At 43.8% G+C, this 24,117-nt stretch overlaps 2 protein-coding genes across 6 annotated transcripts; one reads left to right on the plus strand and one right to left on the minus strand.

Annotated features, from left to right (window-relative positions):
• Positions 1-1,569: 1,569 nt before the first annotated feature.
• casp2 (caspase 2, apoptosis-related cysteine peptidase) lies at positions 1,570-10,878 on the minus strand. 3 transcript variants are annotated; one of them, XM_048260741.1, is made up of 10 exons: positions 10,030-10,878; positions 9,434-9,784; positions 9,001-9,150; positions 8,576-8,648; positions 6,858-6,949; positions 6,374-6,553; positions 3,797-3,887; positions 3,442-3,642; positions 3,165-3,274; positions 1,570-2,906 (listed from the first exon to the last, which is right to left on the minus strand). In XM_048260741.1, the coding sequence occupies exons 2-10, from the start codon at positions 9,584-9,586 to the stop codon at positions 2,772-2,774; spliced, it is 1,185 nt and encodes a 394-aa protein (XP_048116698.1). In that variant the 5' UTR covers positions 9,587-9,784; positions 10,030-10,878; the 3' UTR covers positions 1,570-2,771. The 3 variants fall into 3 exon arrangements, with proteins under 3 accessions (XP_048116698.1, XP_048116697.1, XP_048116699.1); XM_048260740.1 differs by having other exon boundaries at positions 9,434-9,595; positions 10,030-10,875; XM_048260742.1 differs by having other exon boundaries at positions 3,448-3,642; positions 9,434-9,595; positions 10,030-10,868.
• rap1gapl (RAP1 GTPase activating protein-like) lies at positions 9,590-21,241 on the plus strand. 3 transcript variants are annotated; one of them, XM_048260737.1, is made up of 20 exons: positions 9,590-9,660; positions 11,326-11,673; positions 12,000-12,032; positions 12,195-12,288; positions 12,654-12,689; positions 12,867-12,914; positions 13,407-13,598; positions 13,729-13,826; positions 14,035-14,113; positions 14,567-14,620; positions 14,850-14,933; positions 15,439-15,539; positions 15,706-15,835; positions 16,166-16,336; positions 16,800-16,871; positions 18,112-18,198; positions 18,669-18,824; positions 19,124-19,207; positions 20,666-20,694; positions 20,784-21,241. In XM_048260737.1, the coding sequence occupies exons 2-20, from the start codon at positions 11,603-11,605 to the stop codon at positions 20,872-20,874; spliced, it is 1,710 nt and encodes a 569-aa protein (XP_048116694.1). In that variant the 5' UTR covers positions 9,590-9,660; positions 11,326-11,602; the 3' UTR covers positions 20,875-21,241. The 3 variants fall into 3 exon arrangements, with proteins under 3 accessions (XP_048116694.1, XP_048116695.1, XP_048116696.1); XM_048260738.1 differs by having other exon boundaries at positions 12,198-12,288; XM_048260739.1 differs by lacking the exons at positions 19,124-19,207; positions 20,666-20,694; positions 20,784-21,241 and having other exon boundaries at positions 18,652-18,818.
• The last annotated feature ends 2,876 nt before the right edge of the window (positions 21,242-24,117 follow it).

Raw genomic sequence — 24,117 nt, forward strand, 5'->3', positions numbered from 1 at the left:
CATGGGATGATACAACTGTACTGCAATGACAACAGTGCGGGTCTATCCACAAAGTGGGAGAGTGTGTGTGTGTGTGTGTGTGTGTGTATAGATATGTGTGTAGTGTACACCCAATGATACCCTGCACATGCAGTCATATGTATTACTGTCATAAATAATTTATCGAAGGAGTAAAATGTGATTTTAGGTCCTCTTCTAGGCCTAGAATGAAACAAACAATGAAAAGATCATATTTCCAAGTATGTTAATTGTTCATGTTTTGATAAGCCTAATACAATTCTCATTTTAACCACCAGGTAAATAATAAACCTAAAATATAAAGACATAGAAAATGCATAGGCCTGTCTACAGAGTCTGTATTTCAAATATGTTTTCAAAATAACATTATTGATACGCGGAAACAGTAGATGCTGCACCATTTAAAAAAAGAATGAAAATGATGTAAATTAAGGATGGCAAGCTATTAGTGGATTCACCCTACGTGACAAATCACTTGTGTCCACATCAGCACATACAGTATCCATGCCCTCATTTCCTCAACTCCTGATAGGGGACTGCAGCAAAGCACCCCATCACTCACTCCAAATATGTCACACAAACAAGAAATATGAACAAGACCAGCTCGTTCAATAGAGAGAAAGGGGGGAAAAACAGATCAATGAATGACACTAGGGTGCACGTACGTGCGTGTGTGTGTGTGTGTAAATAGGAAACTGTGGCATGATCTGAAGTCCAGGTCTGCGTATGAACTTGAGGGTTTGCTGCCATCCTGAGTCAAGCCGAGGAAATACTCTCTACATTCTCTATCACACACACACACACACACATAGAGTTTGAGTGGCGGGAGATTATAGACAAGGAGCAGTAATCACAGGGGCACAGAGGGACTGCTGCTGCTCGCACACACACACACACACTCTACTCACCCACTCTCACTGCACTCTGTATCAGTAGGCACACACTAACTCACTAAATGGCTCTGTATGTTATATGCACTCAGCTGTATGTTCCCACATACAGATCTGCTCATACCGACATACAGTACCTGCCAATCAAATGCATGTACTGACATACCAACACACACACACAGATGGCGCCTGCTCCTCTGATGTAAACCATCTTGTCTGACATGGCTGTGCCAGCAGGTGGCAGTGCAGAGTGTTTTATTCTTTCTCTGCTGTACTGTGTCATTTACCCCCCCACCCCACCACTAACTTACTAGTTCTCTCACACACACACAGTTTTCACCCCCCCTCTCTCTCTCGGTCCTTCTGTCTCTCTTCCTTTAGTGGTAGTGTGTGTGAGACTGGGTAAGTAAAGAGAGTGTGTGTGTGTGTGTGTGTGTGTGTGTGTGTGTGTGTGTGTGTGCCTACTGATACTGAGTGCAGTGCAGACATCTGTCTGTGGATGACACAGACCTGTGGCAGGGGGAATGTCTATGGCAGTGTGGAAGACTGTGGAGGGCTGTCCGTGGCTAAGATTTACTTTTACAGTATATGGAATAAGTGAAAGCTTACACCAACACACTCTCACTCACACACACGGCTCTATTAAAAACAAAATCAGAAGTAAATTCATATTGCATATTTCATTTCAGGAAGCAAAAATGCCCATTAGGTGAAAGAAAAATTAAATGAAGGGATCAATAACAACAAAATACAAAAATAGATTTGACAACAGACAAAAAAAAAAAAAACATTATTCATGAGACCGTTAAAACAGTCTTGTTAAAATCTAAGAAATTAAAGGTAAATTGTGAAAAAATACAGAAAATAGCTGTGACAGCTGGGGTAGTTGGAAGTCAACTGTACAGGGGGCATTTAGGAGAATACTGGGGCAGTACACTTACTGCCTAAATGGACCGTAGAATAAGGCCAAATAAAATCTTATTTACATACATACTGAGTACAGATCCTGCTTTAAAACACAAATGGATGCTTCTGTTCGGTCCAGGTCCATGGTAATACATGAGCAGCACTATGCAGCTGCGTGCGTCTGCTTAACCCCATCAGAGCTTAGAAGCACTTCAACGGTGCATCCACAAAGATACAAGGGCTGGTCAGCTTACACTGCTTACATTATGCACAACGAGGTTGGTCAAACTGGGGTGAATGTGTGTGTAGGAATGGCAGTACAAAGAGCGTATGGAACGTGTGCAGAGAGAGAGAGAGAGAGAGAGAGAGAGAGAAAGAGAGAGAGAGAGAGAGAGAAAGAGAGAATGTGAGTATGAACTAAGGACACAGACACAACCGTACAAAAGAGCGCACCTCATGTAAAACACAGTTACAAAAACATTATAAAATATAATAAAAACAACAGTGTAAAATTATTTTAGAAAATTTGGAAAATAATATTTCCTATCACTCATCGGCATCACTTTCTTACTGGTGAGGAAAGAATGCCGATATATGAAACCGGTAAAAATGTAGAACTTTTCACTGTATCCATATGTAAGCTGCATTAAAATGGCACATTCAGCATGTTTGAGTAAGCTCCTTGATTTCTCTCTTAAATGTGAGTAAACAAGTGTGTGTGTATGTGTGTGTGTGTGTGTGTGTGTGTGTGTGTGTGTGTGTGTGTTTGCAAGTGTGTGAGAATTTTGGCACAGCAAAAAGCATTCATGAATGAAACTTCTGTTGGTCTTGAATCTGGATGAGTGTATCGTGGAATGTCTAGATGGAAAAACTGAATGAATGGCATTGCATAAGGAGTGTGTGTGGGAGGCAAATGGCTCTGGAATGTGGTGTGTGTGTGTGTGTGAGAGAGAGAGTTCAGCTGGGTGGGCAGTACTTGGGGAAGAGGAACAGATCTTTGCAAAGCGAGCTGGTGAACTCTGACATCTCTTTGCAGCGATGGTGAGCTGAGCCTGGAGCATAACCTTCTCTCTCCTTTATACGGCCATTCACCTGGAGAGAGAGAGAGAGAGAGAGAGAGAGAGAGAGAGAGAGAGAAAAAATAACTCAGAGACGAATTGTGTGCATGTGTTTGTACATGAATGTACTGTGAGTGTGTGTGTGAATGTGTGACGAGGAGAGGGACCAAGCATGTTGTTGTATGTGTATGTATGTAAATATGTGTGTATATGTGTGTGTGTGTGTGTGTGTGTGTGTGAGATAGAGAGAGAGCGCAGACAGAGCAAGTACATGAGAAGGCGAGAGTGTTACCTGCACCATGATGTCAGACAGGTGTGTGTCTCTGGCGCTCTGTCTGATGGTTGTGTTGAGCTCCTGAATGTACCAGGATCCTTTCTTAGTGTTACGCATGGCCGCCGTGCCTACGAGCAGCACAGAGCACAGAGAGATGCTCACACACAGAGAGATGCTCACACTCCAGGAAGAGAACACCCCTCACACAGCCCCCCCCCCCCAAACACATACAAAGGCTATTCATACACACACACAAACATAGGCAAGGCTATACGATAATCTAAGCACCACACACCCCAACCTTTGAGAGTGGCAAAGCCGCAGATCATGTCGGAGCGCTGGGGAAGCTTGATCCGGAGTCTCTCTCGTTCCCTCTCCTCTCTCTCTCTGTTCTGTCGTTCGCTTTCTTCGTCTCTCCCAGCATCCCTCTGCTCACAGCCCGGCGACTGGGTTCGCTCAGAGCCATCCAATTGGTCCACACCGTTGTCCATCTCCTCTGAAACAGGAAATACTGGGGTTATAAACCAAAATTGACAACGCATGGATTCCTCACGATAGTGCTGACACAATGGCATGCACTCACATGACACACACACACACACACACACACACACACACACACACACGTATCTTTGGTAAATTGTGGGCACCTCCTCTGCAGGCTTGGATGAAAAACATCTTTGGTTTGTTCTGCAGCTGGGGGCAGTGGGCGTTATTGAAGGCCTCGAACACCCAGTCCAGCTGACGGAGGGAGACGGAGGAGTGCAGAGGGAGAAGAGAAACAAATCAGCAAGTGGACGAGAAAAGCAGAGAAAAATGCAGAAATCCAACTGACAACAACTCAGTTCAGACTACACAACTGCAGCCTACATCAGACAACATCTGCAACTGGTTTGTAAATCAAACCTACCCGATAGTCTTGCAACAAGCCTGTGCTCGTCTGTGACTAATCACAGGTCATTTCTCACCACAACACCACTCTCACATTAAGCATGTCATGACGTGACGTGCAACTGCTACAACAACCAGCACTTGACGGTCAGCGACTGAAAAGCCATGCAATCTGAAAAGCCCATACTGTAAGAGAGAAAGAGAACCATCTACCCCCCATACCTCCAGCAGCTCTGAAAAGCCCATAAGAGAGAAAGAGAACCATCTACCCCCATCTACCTCCAGCAGCTTTTCATCTGCCCTCAGTCCTCCATCTCCCCCTTTCAGCTTGTCCTAACTGCAGGCAAGCATCTAACTTCCGACTCTCATTGAATGCTCTCTGTCCACACTGAATTTGTTTAAACGTGTTTCTTGTTTAACACACTGTAGTAGAACAACGCAAGCGACTGAAAGAAAATAGAAACTGGGAATTTGACAAAGTTCTGTGCAAAACATTGTGCCTGTCGCTCAATCTCGCTTGCTTTGCATGTAGTTATGACACAGTATTGTCAAAATAGGGAAATTAAACTGTGTGCCTATACATTTCAACCTGTATAGCCTACACAAACAATCTTAAATCGCGGAGATAACATTTGTTTGATAGGCAAAGTTATCAGCAGCAACATGCTTAAGAGCCTTTACAATGTAAGAACACAGCTGAGTCTCGCGGACACTAGGCCTACTCGCAGTCGCGGTTAACATTAGGCTATATTAATTCATCAACTGTGACATAAATTGTTTGCGCTGCCAGACCCCCCCCCCTTGGAAATCCAAATGCCCCCTCTGTCACTGTACTCTGCAGCCGGGTCTGCTCCACCCCTACCTCCAGCAGCTCAACCCCATCTGCCCCTTACCGCCCCACCACCCCCTCCAGCAGCTCAACTCCACCTGCCCCCCTCACCCCCACCTGCCCCCCTCACTCCCACCTGCCCCCCTCCCCCCCACCTGCCCCTCAACTCCACCTGCCCCCCTCACCTCCAGCAGCTCAACTCCACCTGCCCCCCTCACCCCCACCTGCCCCCCTCACCTCCAGCAGCTCAACTCCACCTGCCCCCCCCCCCCCCACCTGCCCCCCCCTCCACCACCTGCCCCCTCAACTCCACCTGCCCCTCACCCCCACCTGCCCCCCTCACCTCCAGCAGCTCAACTCCACCTGCCCCCCTCACCCCCACCTGCCCCCCTCAACTCCACCTGCCCCCCTCACTCCCCACCTGCCCCCCTCACCTCCAGCAGCTCAACTCCACCTGCCCCCCTCACCCCCACCTGCCCCCTCACCCCCACCCCCACCTGCCCCGCCCCCCCACCCCCACCTGCCCACTCCCACCTGCTGCCCCTCACCTCCAGCAGCCCCCCTCTCCAGCAACTGCCCACCTGCCCCCTCACCCCACCTGCCCCCCCTCCCCCACCTGCCCCCTTCTGCCCCCCACTCCACCTCCAGCAGCCCCCTCCACCAGCCCCCTCAACTCCACCTGCCCCCCTCCCACCCCCACCTGCCCCCTCACCTCCCCCAACCCCAGCCCTACCTCAACTCCACCTGCCCCCTAGCTCAACCCACCTGCCCCCCACCTGCCCCCCTGCCCCCCAGCTCAACCCACCTGCCCCTACCCCTCCACCTGCCCCCTGCCCCCACTCCCACCCCTCACCTCCAGCAGCTCAACTCCACCTGCCCCCCTCACCCCACCTGCCCCCACCTCCTCCAGCCCCCCACCTGTCCCCCAGCACTCCCCACCTGCCCCCTCACCCCCCAACCCACCCCCCTCACCTCCAGCAGCTCAACTCCACCTGTCCCCCTCACTCCCACCTGCCCCCCTCACCTCCACCTGCCCCCTCACCTCCACCTGCCCCCCTCACCTCCAGCAGCTCTCCGTCCGTCCCGTAGACGCCTCCCTCCTTCCCGTGGGACAGCAGACACACGGCGCAACAGTCCAGCTCACGGTGCTCTGGCCGCTGGCTAAACTGTTTCTATACAAGCCAAATACACACACACACACACAGATGCTCTAAATACACACACACACACACACACACACACACACACACACAAATACACACAACACACACACACAAAAACAGAAAACAAGAGCACAATGACGCTACACATCGGCACAGATGACCAACACCGAACACATAAGGGTATGCGATAATGTTACATGTGATACATTTCATACATAAACAAGGATCAAATATGTCCAACTATGATCTTAAGAAAGAGATTACGATATAACCCTGCGATTCCATTTCTAAAGGTCATTAAGGTACCAGTGGTGCATTGGGGACAAGTTCACACTACTACGTACCTGCGCGGTGAGGTCCTTGCGGATGTCCACACGGAAGTTCAGCTCCTCAAAGAGCTTTGTCAGCACCTCCTCATCCACCTCGCCTCCCCGCCGCGTCTCAAAATCAGACACAGACGGGTCAAAGGTCACGTTGCTAAGTACCAGGGCCAGCCCTCTGGGCGAGGACTGCATTCTGTACGCCTAGAATGTTCATAGCAAATGTTCTTTCAATTTGAATGATTTTTTGCAAACATTGTATTTCAACGGCAACCTTTCCTTCAACTCCAGCGGAGAGCTACCTCTTCAAACGTTTTTGCAGAAAACTCAAGGCAAACAGAAAATTGTCCAAAAACATTCGCCTATATTGGCAAATCTGAGTACACCTCAGCTGTCAAGCAGTAAGCTTATCCATGTCATTCAGTAGCATACACAAATGCTAATCATGCATGAGTGAAATTGGAATTGGGAATTAAAGACAGCGGAGGCTGGCACAAGTGGCTGTTACCTGTTGGCAGTGGGAGTCATAGAACTCCGGTGTGCATGGCTGTAAGACTGTGTTAACAGGGCAGTCGGCATCCAGACACGTTTCCATGGAATCTGAAACACATAATCAAACACAAACAGAACACAGTCAAAGCCATACTCCACACCCTCTTCTAGACAGGCCATCCACATAGATCATCTACAACTTAGGGTGCCCTCAACTTCTTAAATTCAATATCAAATTCAAGGACTTTCCAGACACAATTCCCTAAATTTCAAAGACCCAACAAGCCATGAGTTTAAGATGCAGATCAAGGTTCCGCTAATATTTTTTATGGTGAGCATGGTGAGGCTCAGACAATAATGAATAAAGAGACAGAGGCTTGACTGTGTGAACACTGTTAACATTTCTCCATTGTGCTGTGCTACAGTGATGGTGGGTTATAAGGTCTATTGCCTCTTCCAATACAACACAACGTGTATACATTTAAGCACTTTCAATGACCCATGTCTATAATTCTGAAAAGTAGTTTGTTGGTGCGCACATCCAAGGCAGGTGCTGGACAAAATGTGCTAGGCTATCTTGATGGGAGCAAGTGTGCGGACATTCCACCCTTTTTTCCATGTCTATAATTAAAAATAAGTCCTTGATTGAAATAGTTCTCAACATCACAAACTTTCAAGGACCTGTAGAAACCCTGAATACTATGTGTGTTCCTTCAAACAGATATGCACCTGCCATGTGTGGTTTTAGCAAGAGTTAGTCCAGGACAGAACATCTGCGCGCTGTCAGAATATCAATTTCCACTCCGTCTGCTCATCGATATCTTTTATTAGTCTTTTCATTACGCAAACCTCCATGATACAAAAACTTCTCTTACCGGCTTACCTAACCTACAAAAAAACACAGATACACACACACACACACACACGCATCACTCTAAATCAATATCCACCATTACACTCTGCAGCACACACAAGGGAATCAATCATTCCCATTTACATCTTTAAGACAGCACACAGGTCGCTCATCGCAAGATCAATAGCAAACAGCTCATCACGGCACTTTATTGATCTGATAAGTGGATCATGTAAAGCTGATAGACATATAGCCCACGTACACACATGCACGTGCATAGGTGCGGGTGCATGCATACTGACTGACTGAGTTACAGTAAAGTACTCCTTACATGTAAACACATTGCATTTTTGTGGTGCTACTGCCTGTGTTGTTTTTCTTATCTGGCGCATGCATTGGCACCTTAAAACAACAAACATTTTCACAATACTTAAAATATGAAAATAACTTAAAACACACACACACACAAAGGTGCCTGCTAACCACTCACTTACATCTAGTCTCCACATATTTCCTTTTGTACAAATGCAACTCCAACACAAAAAACATTTATCTGCAATACCTCAATCTTAACAGATATCTTTTAGATAATATTTTAGTAATTCTGAGGAAGTCCAAAGCTGACTACAAACAAAGCGACAACCTTCTTTTTAACCCTGCTTACATACTCCATATCATTGTTTTTAACACTGCTTACATACTCCATATCATTCTTTTTAACCCTGCTTACTGTACATACTCCATATCATTGTTTTTAACACTGCTTACATACTCCATATCATTGTTGTACTAGAAAGCACATGCTAAAAAGGTCCATATATCTCTGTTATACTGCCAAGGACATATTAAGCGGCAAGGGCCGATATCTCTGTGATTCTTACCATTAGGTCTGGCCCTCTTGGCAGGCACTGGGCACTCCTGAACAGGAAGAGGCAAGCGGGTCTCAAAGCACCTCTGGGAGAGACGCAAAACCCCGTTTAGACACATATCCTCAGACACCAGTGTGCAAAAACAGCTGATGGTTTAAAAATGAAGCATAGAACATGACGCTGGCGCAAAGACAAAATAAAAACACAAAAGACTGTTGCCATGGTTTCATGACACACCCCAACAGTAGAATGCATGTTTGGGTGTGAGGGCGGCCAACATTACTGTGTGTGCAGCTCTCTGTTTATGAATGTGTGCTAATCACCGGCTTTAACCTCCTAAAAGTAGTATGTGTGTGCTTAGTGACTGAGTTGGTGTGTTCACATTCTTTGTGCAGGAATGCCAGGTGAGGTGTGTGTGTGTGTGTGTGTGTTTTAACCTCTTTCTCTGGGCAGCTTGTGAGGAGCTCGTACAGGTGATCCTGCTCCGTTTCCCTGAGAGCTGTGCAAAAACAGCTGAAGGCTCTTGGTCCTCGCTTGGGCAGGATGGACAGCAAATGCCAGCTTCGCTTTTGGGACGTCTCTTTACCCTTCAAGGCCAAAGACACATGCATTCAAACACACAAACTGGTGTTTAGTTTTAATTATGAATTCATTTTCACTTAATCAGAAATGTAGTTAATGACTTCTGAAAAAATGCTTGACAGACAGCTGTATGCTGTTTTCCTGTTACCCTAAGTAGCTGATAATTGATTGATATGCACACACTGGTGTACAGAACTGTTTAAACTCTACAGCCTTTGAGTTTAGCTCAAACTCTTCTTCGAAGCAGGCTTTTGGCACACTGAAAAAGTCTAAAATTCAGATTCTCACCAGAATACTTTCTGCCATGTTTTCAGTAAGAATGTTTTCTGCCTGAAGGAACTGAACGAGTAACTCGTCCACAACCATCTCTTTGCAGAGCGCAACGGAGCGCTTCTTCAGCACCTGCTTTTCCCGTTCTTTCATACCGCACTCCCCCAACATCCTGTGAGCCTGAGAAACACGGAAAAGCAGGTCACTGTATGGACGCCAGAGGATCGAACCCACGAGTTGGAGACGTAGGTTACATACTGTAAAGTGGAGAGCATGAAGGAAAGTCTTGTAGGGACTCTACATCATGTCAACAACATAACTTAACTGTGTCATTATGGTATCGGTAATTCTTCAAGTTTGACTTCCAAACTAAAGCAAAACAAAAATGTTTTCCAACAAAAACATGTGCCACGGCAAAAAACCCCAATTCATCCTCACTAACTTTGTTCCATGCTACATCATGTAAATATTCAACTATGTCAGACTGTCCTGTTGATAGGGAGTATTAAGTAACCGTATGTTATTGTAATAACGTTAACGTTAATGTATCAGCATTCCAAGATAGAAATCTAGCTAATGGCCATTCACCCAAAGCGCTAAGTAGGACATCTTACCGTGTTGATATAGATGTTAGTTATCCAGTTGATCGGCCAATTAACTGGCGATGACTTGTACCAAAACACAAATACTGTACAGTAAATCGTTCAAGGTGTAACATTAGCAGATTTCCGCCGTCTAACTTTAGGAACTCCCACAGATAAGTTCAATTGGCTAACTATCTAGCTAGCACACTGCCAAGATCACAACAAAAGCTGGGATGCATGCAGTAATGCTAACAGCTAATGTAATCGACAAGAAAACTCTGGACGACACGCTACTGTTTAACTTTTTAACATAATAGTACTAGCTATCCAACAGAGATTGGTGAACATTGTCTATATCTACAGTATTGCATTAGTAGATCAAAGAACACGCCATTAAAAGTAGTTAGCCAGTTAGCTAAAATACTGCTAACTGGCTAGCTGTCAGAAACTTGAACTTGGAATGCACAAGCCATCCTTGCAAGTTGCTGTTTCACGACATCTACTGTAAATAAAATTCGTTTTATATCAGAAATAGCTGGCTTCTAACAAAAATAAATGATCCTTCTTGAAGTTAGCGTCCCTTTCAACCGACAACTTCCGCGCGTTTGGAAACATACCTCAGAGCGAATCGTAATGAGGGTAGAATAATGATTGGCATGTGTGGATGCCAAGTGAAACAACTACACTACTACCCCCGCCTACAGAAGTAGGCGTGGTGCACAAAGTTACATGGTTTTCGAATTTGAATTCGTGTAAATCATCATGTTGGCAAAAGGTATCACCCTGATAAACGATGGATATACCAACAAACAGACAGGATAAAGACAATCAATATTGCATTTTATTGTGTAGAATATGCATAACTCCAGTCTTCAAATGGCCGTTTTCAACATGAAATTGACCGCAGTTTAATTGATGCTGCATTCAGCCTGCCTAACTGATGATGCCTTTGCTATATGAAACTGATTTGAATGATCTTTATCAGGCTTATCTCCAGCCCTCCCTCCTCTGTCCTCTCCTGCTGTCTTGCTCCCTCCTGTCTCAGCAAGTGCTGTCAATAATTGATGAGCAGCACTGACTAAAGGGTAACAGGTCCACAGCTGAAAACTGTCTTGTTTATGTTTCTCTTGCTATCTTTCTTTAAAAAAAATGCCTTTGGATATCTGACTGCAGGTGTGTGACTGCTTATCCATCCACTGTGCCAGTTTGCCTCCATATCAAGTGAGCACTGAGTGTGTGTATACAGGCAAATGTGTACAGTAGCCTACAATCGTCACATGCACCTTTCTCTCTCTCTCCCTCTCTCTCTCTGTGTGTGACAAACAGCGGTTTAAGCGCCCTGTCAGTCTTTTCATAGAGCAGGATAGAGGGAAGGAAGTGAATAGAGATGAAATGAGAGGCAGGCTCAGGGAGAGGAAGGAGGCAGATCAGGCATCACTGACACACGAGGGGGAGAGGAAAAGCTAGCAGCAAATACAGGCAAGTTGATTTGATGCCATTGCTGTCTAACTCGATGGCAAGTTAACTGGATACGGACATAGACACATTAACACACACACACAATTCTACACATTCTACACATACACAGAAACTACTCTGAGTAATGGACAGAGATGGAAGGAATGAGAAGTTTTTCTCCAGAAAGAGAAGTTTCACATTTGGCGCTTATGGAGGGTGAGTTGTCATTATAATTACCATATAGTTATAGTTGAATACATGTAACAAAATGGCTTTTGAGACTCTATACGAGACTCTATTCAGAGTTATGGTTTGTATGTTTAAGATTTTGTTCATATAAACTCATTATTTTCATTGTTGATGTTTGAAATTGTTATTGATTGTTATGACTATTATGCTTCATGTAGGATTTTTCAACTAAAAAAAACTGTTATTTTAAACTAATTTAATGTTAATTTCTGCAAGTCACTTTGGGCAAAAGTGTGTGCAAAATACCATAACCAAATTCAAGTGTAGTCATGGTTTAATTACTCTTTTTGAAGGGTTGACAAATTTATTGGTGAAAATGAGTCCTGGTAAGTAACAGTCCTTTTCAGATAATGCAGTGTTTGTGTGTGTTTGATTGTTTTTGTTATGAGGTTCATGCAGTGTCCTATTTGAACTGAGATTGGTATAACGTGTAACATTATCCATATTTTGAGTGTGTATGTTCTCAAGACTGAGTCTACCCGTTATAGCAGTCCAGAATCCGTGGAACACAATATTGTGGATGTCTTGGACACACTACCCAGTGAGACCAAACCAGTTTTAGCAGCCACTTCAACACAGAAGGTAAAAAGTCCTACACACCAACGTTTACATTTCTTTAGTCCCCATGTATACATTGATTTTGCAAAATGTCTTCAGCTATGAGGTTTCTACACAGGGGCAAGCTGTACATGGGAATGCATTTCTTTTCTTCATTCTTCTGTCTAATAAAAACATTGTGATTCATTGGGCTATTGGGCAGTGTGGTTAATACTCAGGTTTGTCTTTTTTATTTGGCATAAAACACTGTCATGTACTGCACCTTATACACTGTCATGTACTGCACCTTATACACTGTCATGTACTGCACCTTATACACTGTCATGTACTGCACCTTATACACTGCAAATGACTATGTGGGTTTTCTCCTTTCACTTTCTCTCTTGGAGGTGACAGAACTTTTTGAGATCATTGCAAAGCTACAGGTATGATTGTTATAATTTTAGTGGAAGTATGTTTTATTTGGTGTATGGTTTTGTGCAATGGTGTGTGTGTGTGTGTGTGTGTGTATGCATGTGCGTGCGTGTGCGTGTGTGTACGTGTGTGTGTGTGTATGTGTGTGTGCGTGTGTCTGATGGCAGTTTCTCCCTGTGCCGTTGCAGGGCAGTAGGCTGGATGAACAGCGGTGTGAGTTTCCAACTTCTCTCAGGGTAAGAATGCATGGAATCGTGTTTCTTGGGTCCTGAAAGACTGTGTGTGTGTGTGTGTGTGTGTGTGTGTGTGTGTGACGGTGACCTTCACGCTTCATAGGCGACTGCATGTAAGACACACACACACACACAGACAGACCCACTGTGGATGGCACAAGAGAGATTGCTTTGGAAAATGAAAAGCATGTATAATAAACACACATCTACCTGCAGAGCCTTACAGACATAAACAATCAGCTGTTCCCTCCATGACTTCAATGGACAACCAACATGAATCTGTCTGAAACGCCACACAATAGACAAGGGTATGATCTGCACCAAGATAAAGTGCCTCAGATTGAAGTTAATCTTTATTATTGGATCACAGTGCAATGGGTTTGTCAGACAGACAGAAATATAGTTTCCACAAAACAAGTGCTTGAATTTATGCATGACAACCCTGAATGCACTGACCTGGATGTCCTTACTCCTCTTGCTTGTCTCTGACTGCAGCTACTGAGAATAGGAGGTGCCTTACCACTCCTCCTGCCTCCCAAGTCCGGGGGTTACTGGGTTGACCCCCCCTTGCAGAGGTGTGTTGAGACCAGTCCCACGTGTTCCCAGAATGCATTTGGCCTGGAGAGCTACGACATCATGGAGAGGGACAATGAGGCGAAGATCTACCAGCAGTTTTTCAGGCACAGAGTCAGTCAGATTTTTAAAGTTCTGAGTTCAAAGTTCAAAGTTTGCCATGGTTTCACAGAGTCTGCGTGGGCCCAAGTTTTCTTGCTATTGGTGATGAATGTTCCTGTCTCTGTTTCATCTCTTCTCTCAGCACCATCACTCATTCACAGCTTCAGACAGCTCCATGGGACCCCTCGTCCTGTCTGTTTGTCTAGAGGAGGAAGAGAAGTGGCTCCGGGTCATCTTGAGGTTTCAGTCACACATGAGTGAATACCATATACAGTGGACTTAACTGCCACAAATCATCAGGATTACACTTTCAGTCACACATGAGTGAATACCATATACAGTGGACTTAACTGCCACAAATAATTTATTTGTGTAATATTAGAACTACTCTTTTACAGAAAGTCCGTTAGATTCTTTTACAGAGCTGTTGTGTCTCCCTTATGCCCAGACTGAAAGAATGTTCTTTGCATGGAACCTTCTCGGTGTCACTGTTCCAGCAGCTGCCCACAGCTGTGGAGTTGGCCAGGGTAATGAATTTATCTGCTATAGGAGTTGGCCAGGATAATGAATTTATCTGCTATAGGAGTTGGTCAGAGTAATGAATTTATCTGCTATAGGGTCACACAAATGGGAAATGGTTTTGTGAACCAACCTGATGATTTACAAAATGTGGAACTGTTCCAATCGACAGAACTGTTTGTTTAAAAAAACATCTTAGAACAACTATATTAAACATTTCACAGAATAAACTTTTAGGGTTCTTAGTGCTTAGGCATATCTGTGTGGTCTGAGTACCTTAGGGCTATTCATAGAAAGGCACCTTGTGTGAATTGCAACTGAAGTTAAAACTCTCTAAATCAAAACATATTTGACTATCTGCAACCTGTACCAATACTGTTACAGAGGCACTATTACATATACATCAATATCATATTTCAACCACTCTCTTCATGTTATGTCCTGTGATTTTTACTGTCCAGATGCTTTGTGAGAATGTGACCGTGTCCAGATTTGAAACAGTCAGCTACCTGAAGGTACAAACTCTGGCTTACCCTTGATATAAAGTAAAGACACCATAGCTCTTTTCGACTTTTCGTTTCCCAAAAGCATCATTGGACCATTACTTTCATTATTTGAGAGATTATTATTTTGTATTATGGTTGGAGCACAGTAACGCTATAGTGAAACATAAACCTAATCGCTTCTCACTGCCACTGATCAGACGTGTTCATTTGCTTCTGTTTGTTCCCCCTCTACCCGCAGGCCCCAGAACTCATCACTGCATTTGATGAGCACAGGGTGTCTCATAACTTCAAGTTTGGCATCTTATATCAGAAAGAAGGGCAGGTGTGTAAGACCATAGATATGAGAAAGCTAGATACCGCATTGTCTGTTGAGTTCTATTAGGTGGCAAACGTGAACGCGGCCGCCATATTGCTGGGGGCAAACACCTTACTGTCTATGGGCAACACTTGGGGGCAAACAGAGACACCTGTGTGATGTCCAATCAGAGACACCTGTGTGATGTCCAATCAGAGACACCTGTGTGATGTCCAATCAGAGACACCTGTTTCTCCGTTGGCCTCCAGTGATTGTTGCCCCCACCAAGATGGCGGCGCTACAGTATACGTTCTGGAGCCCAATGCGGTATCTACAGTATACGTTCTGGAGCCCAATGCGGTATCTACAGTATACGTTCTGGAGCCCAATGCGGTATCTACAGTATGCGTGGGACCATCCTCTCCACTATCATCAAACGACAGTCCACATCATGTCTCATATGCTTTCTGTTTCACAACCTCTCAACTTCCCCTCTCGATCTGTGTCCACTCATGTTCCTCTTCTGGTCCAGCTGACGGAGGAGGATATTTTTAGCAACAACATGGAGAGTGAGGAGTTTGTGGACTTCCTCTCGATTCTCGGACAGACAGTGAAGCTGAGGGGATTCACAGGGTGAGCACTGTTGCATGCATCAGCTGGAAGATGAATCAAGATGAGCTGTCTGCTTGCGTTGCCAAAATGTGTTGATGAAGACATCACAGGGAGTCTATGATTGTACTGACCTTTTGACCTGGTTCAGTTGTGATCTCTTTTCCCTCTCCATTCCTTCTTTCTTCAGATTCCGAGGAGGCTTGGATGTGTCACATGGGCAGACAGGAAGTGAGGCGGTGTTTACTTCCTTTCATGGGAGGGAGATCATGTTCCACGTGGCCACCAAACTGCCATTCACAAACGGAGATGTGCAGCAGGTAGCATTAGCATTAGAGATTTGCAGCAGGTAGCATTAGCATTAGAGATGTGCAGCAGGTAGCATTAGCATTAGAGATGTGCAGCAGGTAGAATTAGCATTAGAGTTGTGCAGCAGGTAGCATTAAACACAGCAACACTCCTCCACCTACAGCTCATCACAGCAGCCTGCCACAGTGGGAGATGTGTCTGACCTCTGAGTTTGAACAGAAATGAATGTTTCTGCTGTTTAATGTAAAATGAATGGGAATTTGTTATGATATTGTGTCTTGTGTGTCTCCTTATTGACAGTATGGTTTTGTTTCTTTCTCTCTCATTCTTCTTTCCTTCAGTTGCAGAGAAAGAGGCACATTGGGAATGATATTGTCGCTCTGGTCTACCAGGAGGGAAACACACCATTCCTCCCAGATGTGATCAGCTCCCACTTCCTTCACTGTTTCATCGCTGTGAGGAGGGTGAAGCGAGGCCCAGAGGGGAGGGGAGAAGACGGGGGGGCCTTCCAGGTGAGCCAATGGGCTCCTCTAACGAGACCTGTCAAATACGGTTAAAGGAGAACTCTGGTGTTTTACCTTATGGTATTTTTACATTCCTCTGGGTTTTAAATGTTTATATTGGGCATAATGGAATAACATTGGTCCAGTATTGGCTTCATCTACCTTGAAAAAGCTGTCCAGTGGAAATGTATACGGCAAGGAGAAAAGGTCTATTTTTTCCATTGTCTGGGTTCAAAATGTAATTTGTATTGTACATGGAGAGGATCCCACAGAAAAAAACACCTGAAAAGCTAGTTCATGCCAGTCATATGTTTTCTTCTGTTATAGAATGTTCTCTCCGGCCAACAGGTAGCGGTCACTGCACGAGAGGACGTTTTCTTCTGTTATAGAATGTTCTCTCCGGCCAACAGGTAGCGGTCACTGCACGAGAGGACGTTTTCTTCTGTTATAAAATGTTCTCTCCGGCCAACAGGTAGCGGTCACTGCACGAGAGGATGTCCCACCCTTTGGCCCACCACTACCATCTCCACCTGTTTTCACCGAGGTAGCAGAGAAGCACAAAACCAATATTTTCTTCAAAAGTATTTACAATCAGCAAAGTGTAGATATCCGCTCACACATATTGCACCCATCTCTCTCTTCACATCTACAGTACAGTGCAACCGGAAAGTTTTCAGACCGTTTCAAGTTTTCCACATTTTGTTATGTTTCAGACTCGTCTTAAAAATAATTCAGTTATTTATTTATTTTCGCATCAATTCACACACAATGCTCAAATACTCTAGCCTGGCTAATGTCAGACCTCATCTCATTGAGATGGAGTCTGGGAACTGCAAGTTCATTTTCTCGTAGTTGAAACATGGTTTACGAATGCCCAGAGCCGTTTATTGGGCGCTACGAATGCGTCAAATCAAATGCGTCTGTACGTAGCTCATGACCGCTTCGGTGTGTCGTCATCGTCTTGCTGTCCCCCCTCCGTTCTGTGATTGGTTCCTTCGTTGAGGTGAAAACGTAGTCCATGGAATCCAGGCTGCCTAGCAGCGTGAATAAAATCGCGGGCAAGGCAGCATGGGAAAACCCAGGCTACCCATACTCATAGTGACATTGGGTCCTTGGTTACCTGTCTGACCAAGGCTTTTCATCCCGGATTACTCAGTTTGGATGAGCGGAGCCTGATTTAGGAAGACTGTTGGTTGTTCTAAACTTTTCCATTTGAGAATTATGGATACTACAGTGATCTTGGCCACTTTCAATGCTGCAGAAATGTTCTTGTATACTTCCTTTCTTGTATCCATCTGTGTCTTCACACAACCCTGTCTCGCAGGTCTATGGACAATTCTCTCGACCTTGTGGCTTGGTTTTCACTCAGACATACGCCATCAACTGTGAGACCTTATATAAAGAGATATGTGCCTCTAATGGACTCCAATCAAGTTGTAGAAGCATCGCAAGGACCATTGATAGGTTGCACCAGAGCTCAATTGCAAGCGTCATATCAAAGGGTCTGAATACTTATGTAAATAAGATATTTCAGTCTTTTATTTTGTATAAATTTACAAAACATTCCAGACACCTGTTTTGTGCTGTATTGGAGTACTGTGTGTAGATTGATGAGAGAATGAAAATGAATTGAATGTACTGTATTTTATGTTGAGTCTGAAACACAACAAAATGTGAAAAACTTGAAAGGGTCTCATGATTATACATGATCTATGATTATATATATCGATCTATCACACATACAGTATGCACACACACACACTTTCTCCCTTTGTCTTTCTCAGGGCTCAGTTCTAAGAGAGTTCCTCTTGACCAAACTCATCAATGCGGAGATCTCCTCCTATAAGGCTGACAGGTTCAGCAGATTAGAGGTAAGTACCTCTGCAGGAGAGGAACTGTAATCAACATACCACATCCTAAAGTGCTTTAACTGTCATTATAGCCCTCTGCACTTCTAATGCATTCTAATGCACTTCTAACACACAGGCAATTCAGTGTGGTTTGAAAATGCATCATGTATTATGTAGCACTATGCACAGTATGTAACGTATACACCAGTGTGTGGTTTATTGTTTTAAAGTGTATGACATCTCTATAACAGACCAGTTATGTGTATTATGGTGAATTTTAGCTTCATTAAATTCTGTCAAATGCTCATTGGCCTGTATTGTAACCATCCGTTTTACTTGTAAAAAGGGCTTGCATGTGTTTACCTTTTATGCTCTATTTATGTTCAATTTCAGTTCTTTTAGACTGGATTGAACCATTCCTATCATAATAAACACTGCTAAAATGTGGACAATATTACATTCTTTCTCACCCAGCCTCTCCCTTTCTGTAGCTGCGCACCCGCTCCTCACTCTTAGTGGGGTTGCATTCTGAACTGTCTACCCGCTCCCAGTGTATGCTAGGAGAGCCACCGCCACCTACTCTCTCCGTCAGCGAGGGAGGCAAAGGTGCCCCAGAGGGAGGTGGGGGTTTCATCGAAAACTTCAAGGTGACTACATCAACATTCAATTCCCATGCGTTTTTATCCAATAGTTGTGAGAAAATTCTCTATTATGTCAGACGTTACTCCATTTATACTAAGTGTTGATAGCCTTTTTGATCATTCATTCTGACACTAAATTATTCTGATGGTGAATATTTCAGTGTCATTAATACAAAATGCTGTGACCTTTGGTGTTAAATTGGCAAAGTAATGCTGCTGTGTCGTTGGGGGAGGGCATTTAAGAGCAGGATGCCACCCTTGAGCTTTAGTGCCACCCTTGAGTGTTAATCTGCCTCTCCCCGCAGAGAGCGATCAGGGTCCGGAGTCACTCCTTCGACACCCTGGGAACACCAAAGAGGGCTGGTGGTCCTGCGCCCACCAAATCTAAGGTACGAAAAGATTAGATTAGACATTATTGTCATTTAGCAGAGCCCAGGTACAGAGCCAATGAAATGCAGTTGACATCCAACCAGAAGTGCAAAGAAGCATTAAATACCAAAGTGCCGGTTGAGTACAGTATTCTGTGCCGTTATGACGATAGAGATGTACAACAGTGTATACTTAGATAAATAGTTTTCCAGCTGTCATGTCTACAGTGACAGATAAGGAGTGTAGAGGGTTATGTAGAGTTTTAATAGACATTCTATATAAATGATTGATATATATCATATCAATATATATATATATATATATTGCACAGGTTTATGGGCAGGTTATGGAATATAAAAATAAATACATTTATTACACGGCTCTTCACAAGACAAGTAGAGCGCTCCATTGGCTTGAATGGGATTTCCCAAAGTTCTACGGTAAAATATATTCATGTGATTACCGCTGCAAACATATAATTACCGCTGTCAATGGCAACGGGTTTTGTGCTTCTGATACGTCTTTCATATCACTACACAAGGACTGGAACTTCTTTCAAAAGTGAAAGCAGACGGTTGATCAGCTGTGTTCTAAAGAATGTTTGATTCAAATTCAGCGTGTGTTGATGCGAACTATTTGTTTCTCAGCAAATGCCACGATGAACGGTAACAAATAGGCTAGGCTATGTAGGCTAAAGTGATATTGTGGGGAGTTTCTTATTTCGTTTTGGCAAGTAGCCGTGTAATAAGCGGGATAATGTATAGAACGCCGGTCATTACTGGGAAAATAAGTCCCTTCAGGGCGGAACAAGACCCCTCCACCACGCGTCGCGTCCGGGTCCGGTTCGCCCTGTCGGGACTTATTTTCCCAGTAATGACCGGCGTTCTATACATTATCCCTTACATATTGTGAAGTTGTTATTGTGGTTGTCATAGCTGTTAAATGTGCCTTCAAAGTATACTTTAATGTGGACTCACATTCCCAAAATTCTTGTGAAGCCAGGCTCTATTTAACAACCTGGGCAGCATTACAGAGACATTGGCCTCTGAAGGTTTTCATCGAGCTTCGGCCTTTAACCTATCAGAAGCTCAGAAGAGCTCAAAGACAGGGCCTTGGAACTCGTGGATGCAGGTGATTGCCTGGTCAGGGCAGGGTGATGGTGTGTTTGCAGGTGATTGCCTGGTCGGGGCAGGGTGATGGTGTGTTTGCAGGTGATTGCCTGGTCGGGGCAAGGAGAGGCAGGGTGACGGTGTGTTTGGTTGGTGCTGCGGTGTCTTTGTAGGGGTAACTAGCTTGATGGGAAAGGGTTAGGTACTGCTGCTTTAAATCCATCAGCAATTGTGAGATGTAAGAGATAAATTCACGCAAAACTGACAATCCTATGATAAATTAAACGATTTGTGCCAGACATAGTATTTGAATTTAAACAATCACATCATAAATTTATGATTATTTAAATACCATTGTTCTCCTTTCAGACGAACACATCAGAAAAGGACATAGACAGGTAAGATGTTCAAATGACTTCTATTCAGTTTCACAAACCTCAGGGTCTCTTATTATAACACAGATTACATTAAAAACATTTTATTACAGTGAACCAAGCCAAAGTTCAACAGGAACTGCTCCTCAGCTCACCGACGGCCTCCTATCTCCTGGGCAGACTAGCCCTCAAGAGGAAACATAGAGAGGAAGCACGAGCTCTGCCCATGAAGAGTACAGATACATTTATGTAAAGATGCATAACCTGGAAGAGATTAAACTTGACCGTAGGCACTGGATTGAAAGGATTTTATGGAGGTGTAACCTGTTGGACTCTCTGTTTATGTCTGAGTAACTGTAAGCTATGTTTTTAGAAGCCTACCTACCTGCACTCTGTGAATAACTTATCTTCCTGTAAACTGAAACCGAGGAATGAAGTGCTTTTTGAGCACTCTTCAAGTGCAATATCACTTTATGGTTGTTGGTGAATATTAAGTGTTGTTGGTGAATATTAAGTTGGATGAAGATACAGCCATGTCGTGTTATTGTAATAAAGTATAAATATATGGCTATTGTGTACCCTTTTTTCAATTAGAAATTCCATATTTCACACATCAAAACACCCACACACTCACCCACATATGTACAGAAAGAAATACATCTCACACATCATCATCATTCATACTGTAACAAACACTCTCTCATCATTCCTGCAAGCATATTTATAACCAGAAACATAAAAACGCAACTCGCCCAATCTCACACTAAGTGAATAATACATAGTGTTAATGTGGATAAAGTGCTGAGTATTGTAAACTGCATCATTAAAAAAGATTAGCTTCATTTAAGCTAATTATCCCCCCCTGAAATGAGTCCAACAAGTGTGGTGTCGCCTGCAAACCTTATGATGGTGGTGCTAGGGTGGTGTGGGAGGGATCAACACTGCCTGGACAAAAAAATTATTATATTTAACCAGCATGCATTGTGTTCAACCCAGCATGCATCACGTTCAGTCAGATGTGCGCAGCGCTGCACCAAGTCATGTGGGTGGGTTCAAAGACTCCAAAATCTGACATGATCGGGCCTCAGGTCAAAGAAGTTTCAGAAAGTCGACAAAAAACACTTATTTTACTCATACGTTATGTTTATTTCTGTTACTGTGTCATTGTGACCACAGTGGCCTATTAATATCTGGTTGCAGGCAGGTGTATAATCTGGTTTTCTAGCTACTTGGTTTAGAATCATGGGTCATCTCTGGGTAACTTGGAGTGGTGAGCGGCAGCAAGTTTTTAAATGCATTTACGCGTAGGACAATGTAACAACATGATGACAGTCATGGTAATATTTTTTTATGATAGAGGCTTACAGTGCTTAAAAAAAGTCTTCAGCCACATGCTAAAGTTGACTAAAAAGAGGAATAAAAAAAAAAATATTTTGGAAATGGATCATATTGCCTTAAAAATCCAACCTTTAAGGACACCAGTTTTCTTTGTGAATGAATAATGTATTGTACATTTGTGAATGAATAAGAAACATGCCTTTTAGCCTGTAGCTGCTGGTGTGTTTAGAATTAAAACGCACTAGTCATGTCTGGTAATACTCTTGGACTTCCTTAAGCCGACCCTCGTCAACTTGTGATGTCATCGTAATTGACTCGGCCGCCATATTGGATTTAATCAAAAACACAAAAAAGTTTTCGCAGGTCACAAATTTCAGCTGATCCTCACCAAAATTGGTAGAGACCATCTTCAGACCATGCCTGATGAGTGCATTGCTTTCTGGAACAATTGACAGAAGCATTGGCCTGTAACAGCCAATCAAAATTTGCAGCGAAGCCGCCAAACAGGAAGTAAGCTCATATCTCAGCAACGCTTTCATGTATCAAAACCAAACTTAGTACATGTACCTCAGACCCCATCGGGAGGACGCTCAAGAAATTTGGTGACCTTTGACCTCTAGGGGGCTCTGTAATTAACAAAAATGCATTTTGGACAGTAGTTGATGTGCATTATTCTGCAATGGAAGTCAATGGCTGCCCATAGAACCGTCTGGTAAAAAGTTATACAATTTTGCACACTGATTGGGGACAGTCCAATAATTAATTTCACCAAGTTTCATGCCGGCAACTCAAGCGCTCTAGCGCCACCAACAGGCCAAAGTTGGACGTGTGTTCACGGACGTAACTTTTGACCCGTTGACCCGAATGTCAAAATGAGGCATCATTGGAATCCTTGGGCCAAGACGAGTTCAACACACCCACCCTATGATGTCAATTTTTGACCTCTATGTTTAAATCACAGCAAGTGTGATCATATCTCAGTCGATCTTTTATTTTTGATGTGAAACTGATGACAGCAGGTTCCATCCAGTTCATTGTAATGCGTGCGTGCAACAGTCAGACGGGGTGGGACGGGCAGGGACGATTGCGGCTGTGGGAGGGGGCGGCGACACTCAGCCCTGGTTCAGCCCCACAAAATCAGTTATGTTTTGATGTGAAACTTGACCTTGTAACTCAGCCAATCTTGGGTTGTTTGGCATGGAACTTGCTATGACTGCTTAATGCTATATATCTAATGCAACGGCATTGAGTTACATGGCAAATCTGGCCTGCTGAACTGGCTGCTTGGCCCCCTCATTGCTGCTTGCAGCTATATTTGGGGGCCAAGCAGCGAAGCTGCGAGACAACCCACAGTGATTCTACATTTTCTTATTATTATAACGAAACGCTCATTTGCCATTGAACCATACAGTAAAAAGTTGGGAAATTTGGCACATTGATTCTGTAAAGTAATATGTTTCACTAAGTTTCATGTCAAGTGCTCTACCGCCACCATTGTGTCAAATTTTGCATTACATCTATGCGGTTAACGTTTCAACCGTACACATTGATGTATATTTGGAATCCTTGGATGAAGCCGAACTCAACGCACCCCATGATGTCAATTTCCACCATATTGGACCTTACGCCATATTGGATTTCATCAAAAACACTTAAAAGTTTTCACAGGTCACAAAATGTGTCCGATTTTCACAAAACTTGACGCAGATCATCGTTAGACCATGACTAATAAAGGCATTGCTTTTTGGAGCCATATTCAAAACCTGTCGGCCGTCATGACCAATCAAGTTTGGTGGCAAAGCCGCCAAACAGGAAGTGAAGTAATATCTCAGCAAAGCTTTCACGTATCAAAACCAAACTCAATACATGGGGTCAGGACCAAATAAGGAGGATGCCCAATCAATTTGATGACTTTTGACCTATAGGTGGCGCTATAATAAGCAAAATTAAGTTTTGGCCTGTAACTGGTGATGTGTTTGGAATTAAAACTTACTAGTGGTGTCTCTTAATACTGTGGGAGGTCCTAAGTCCGACAGATGTGAATTTGTGACGTCAACATAATTGATCCGGCTGCCATATTGGATTTAATCAAAAACCCTTAAAAGTTTT

This window comes from Alosa alosa, chromosome 13 (genome assembly GCF_017589495.1).
Source record: "Alosa alosa isolate M-15738 ecotype Scorff River chromosome 13, AALO_Geno_1.1, whole genome shotgun sequence".
Classification (NCBI taxonomy): Eukaryota; Metazoa; Chordata; class Actinopteri; order Clupeiformes; family Clupeidae; genus Alosa; species Alosa alosa.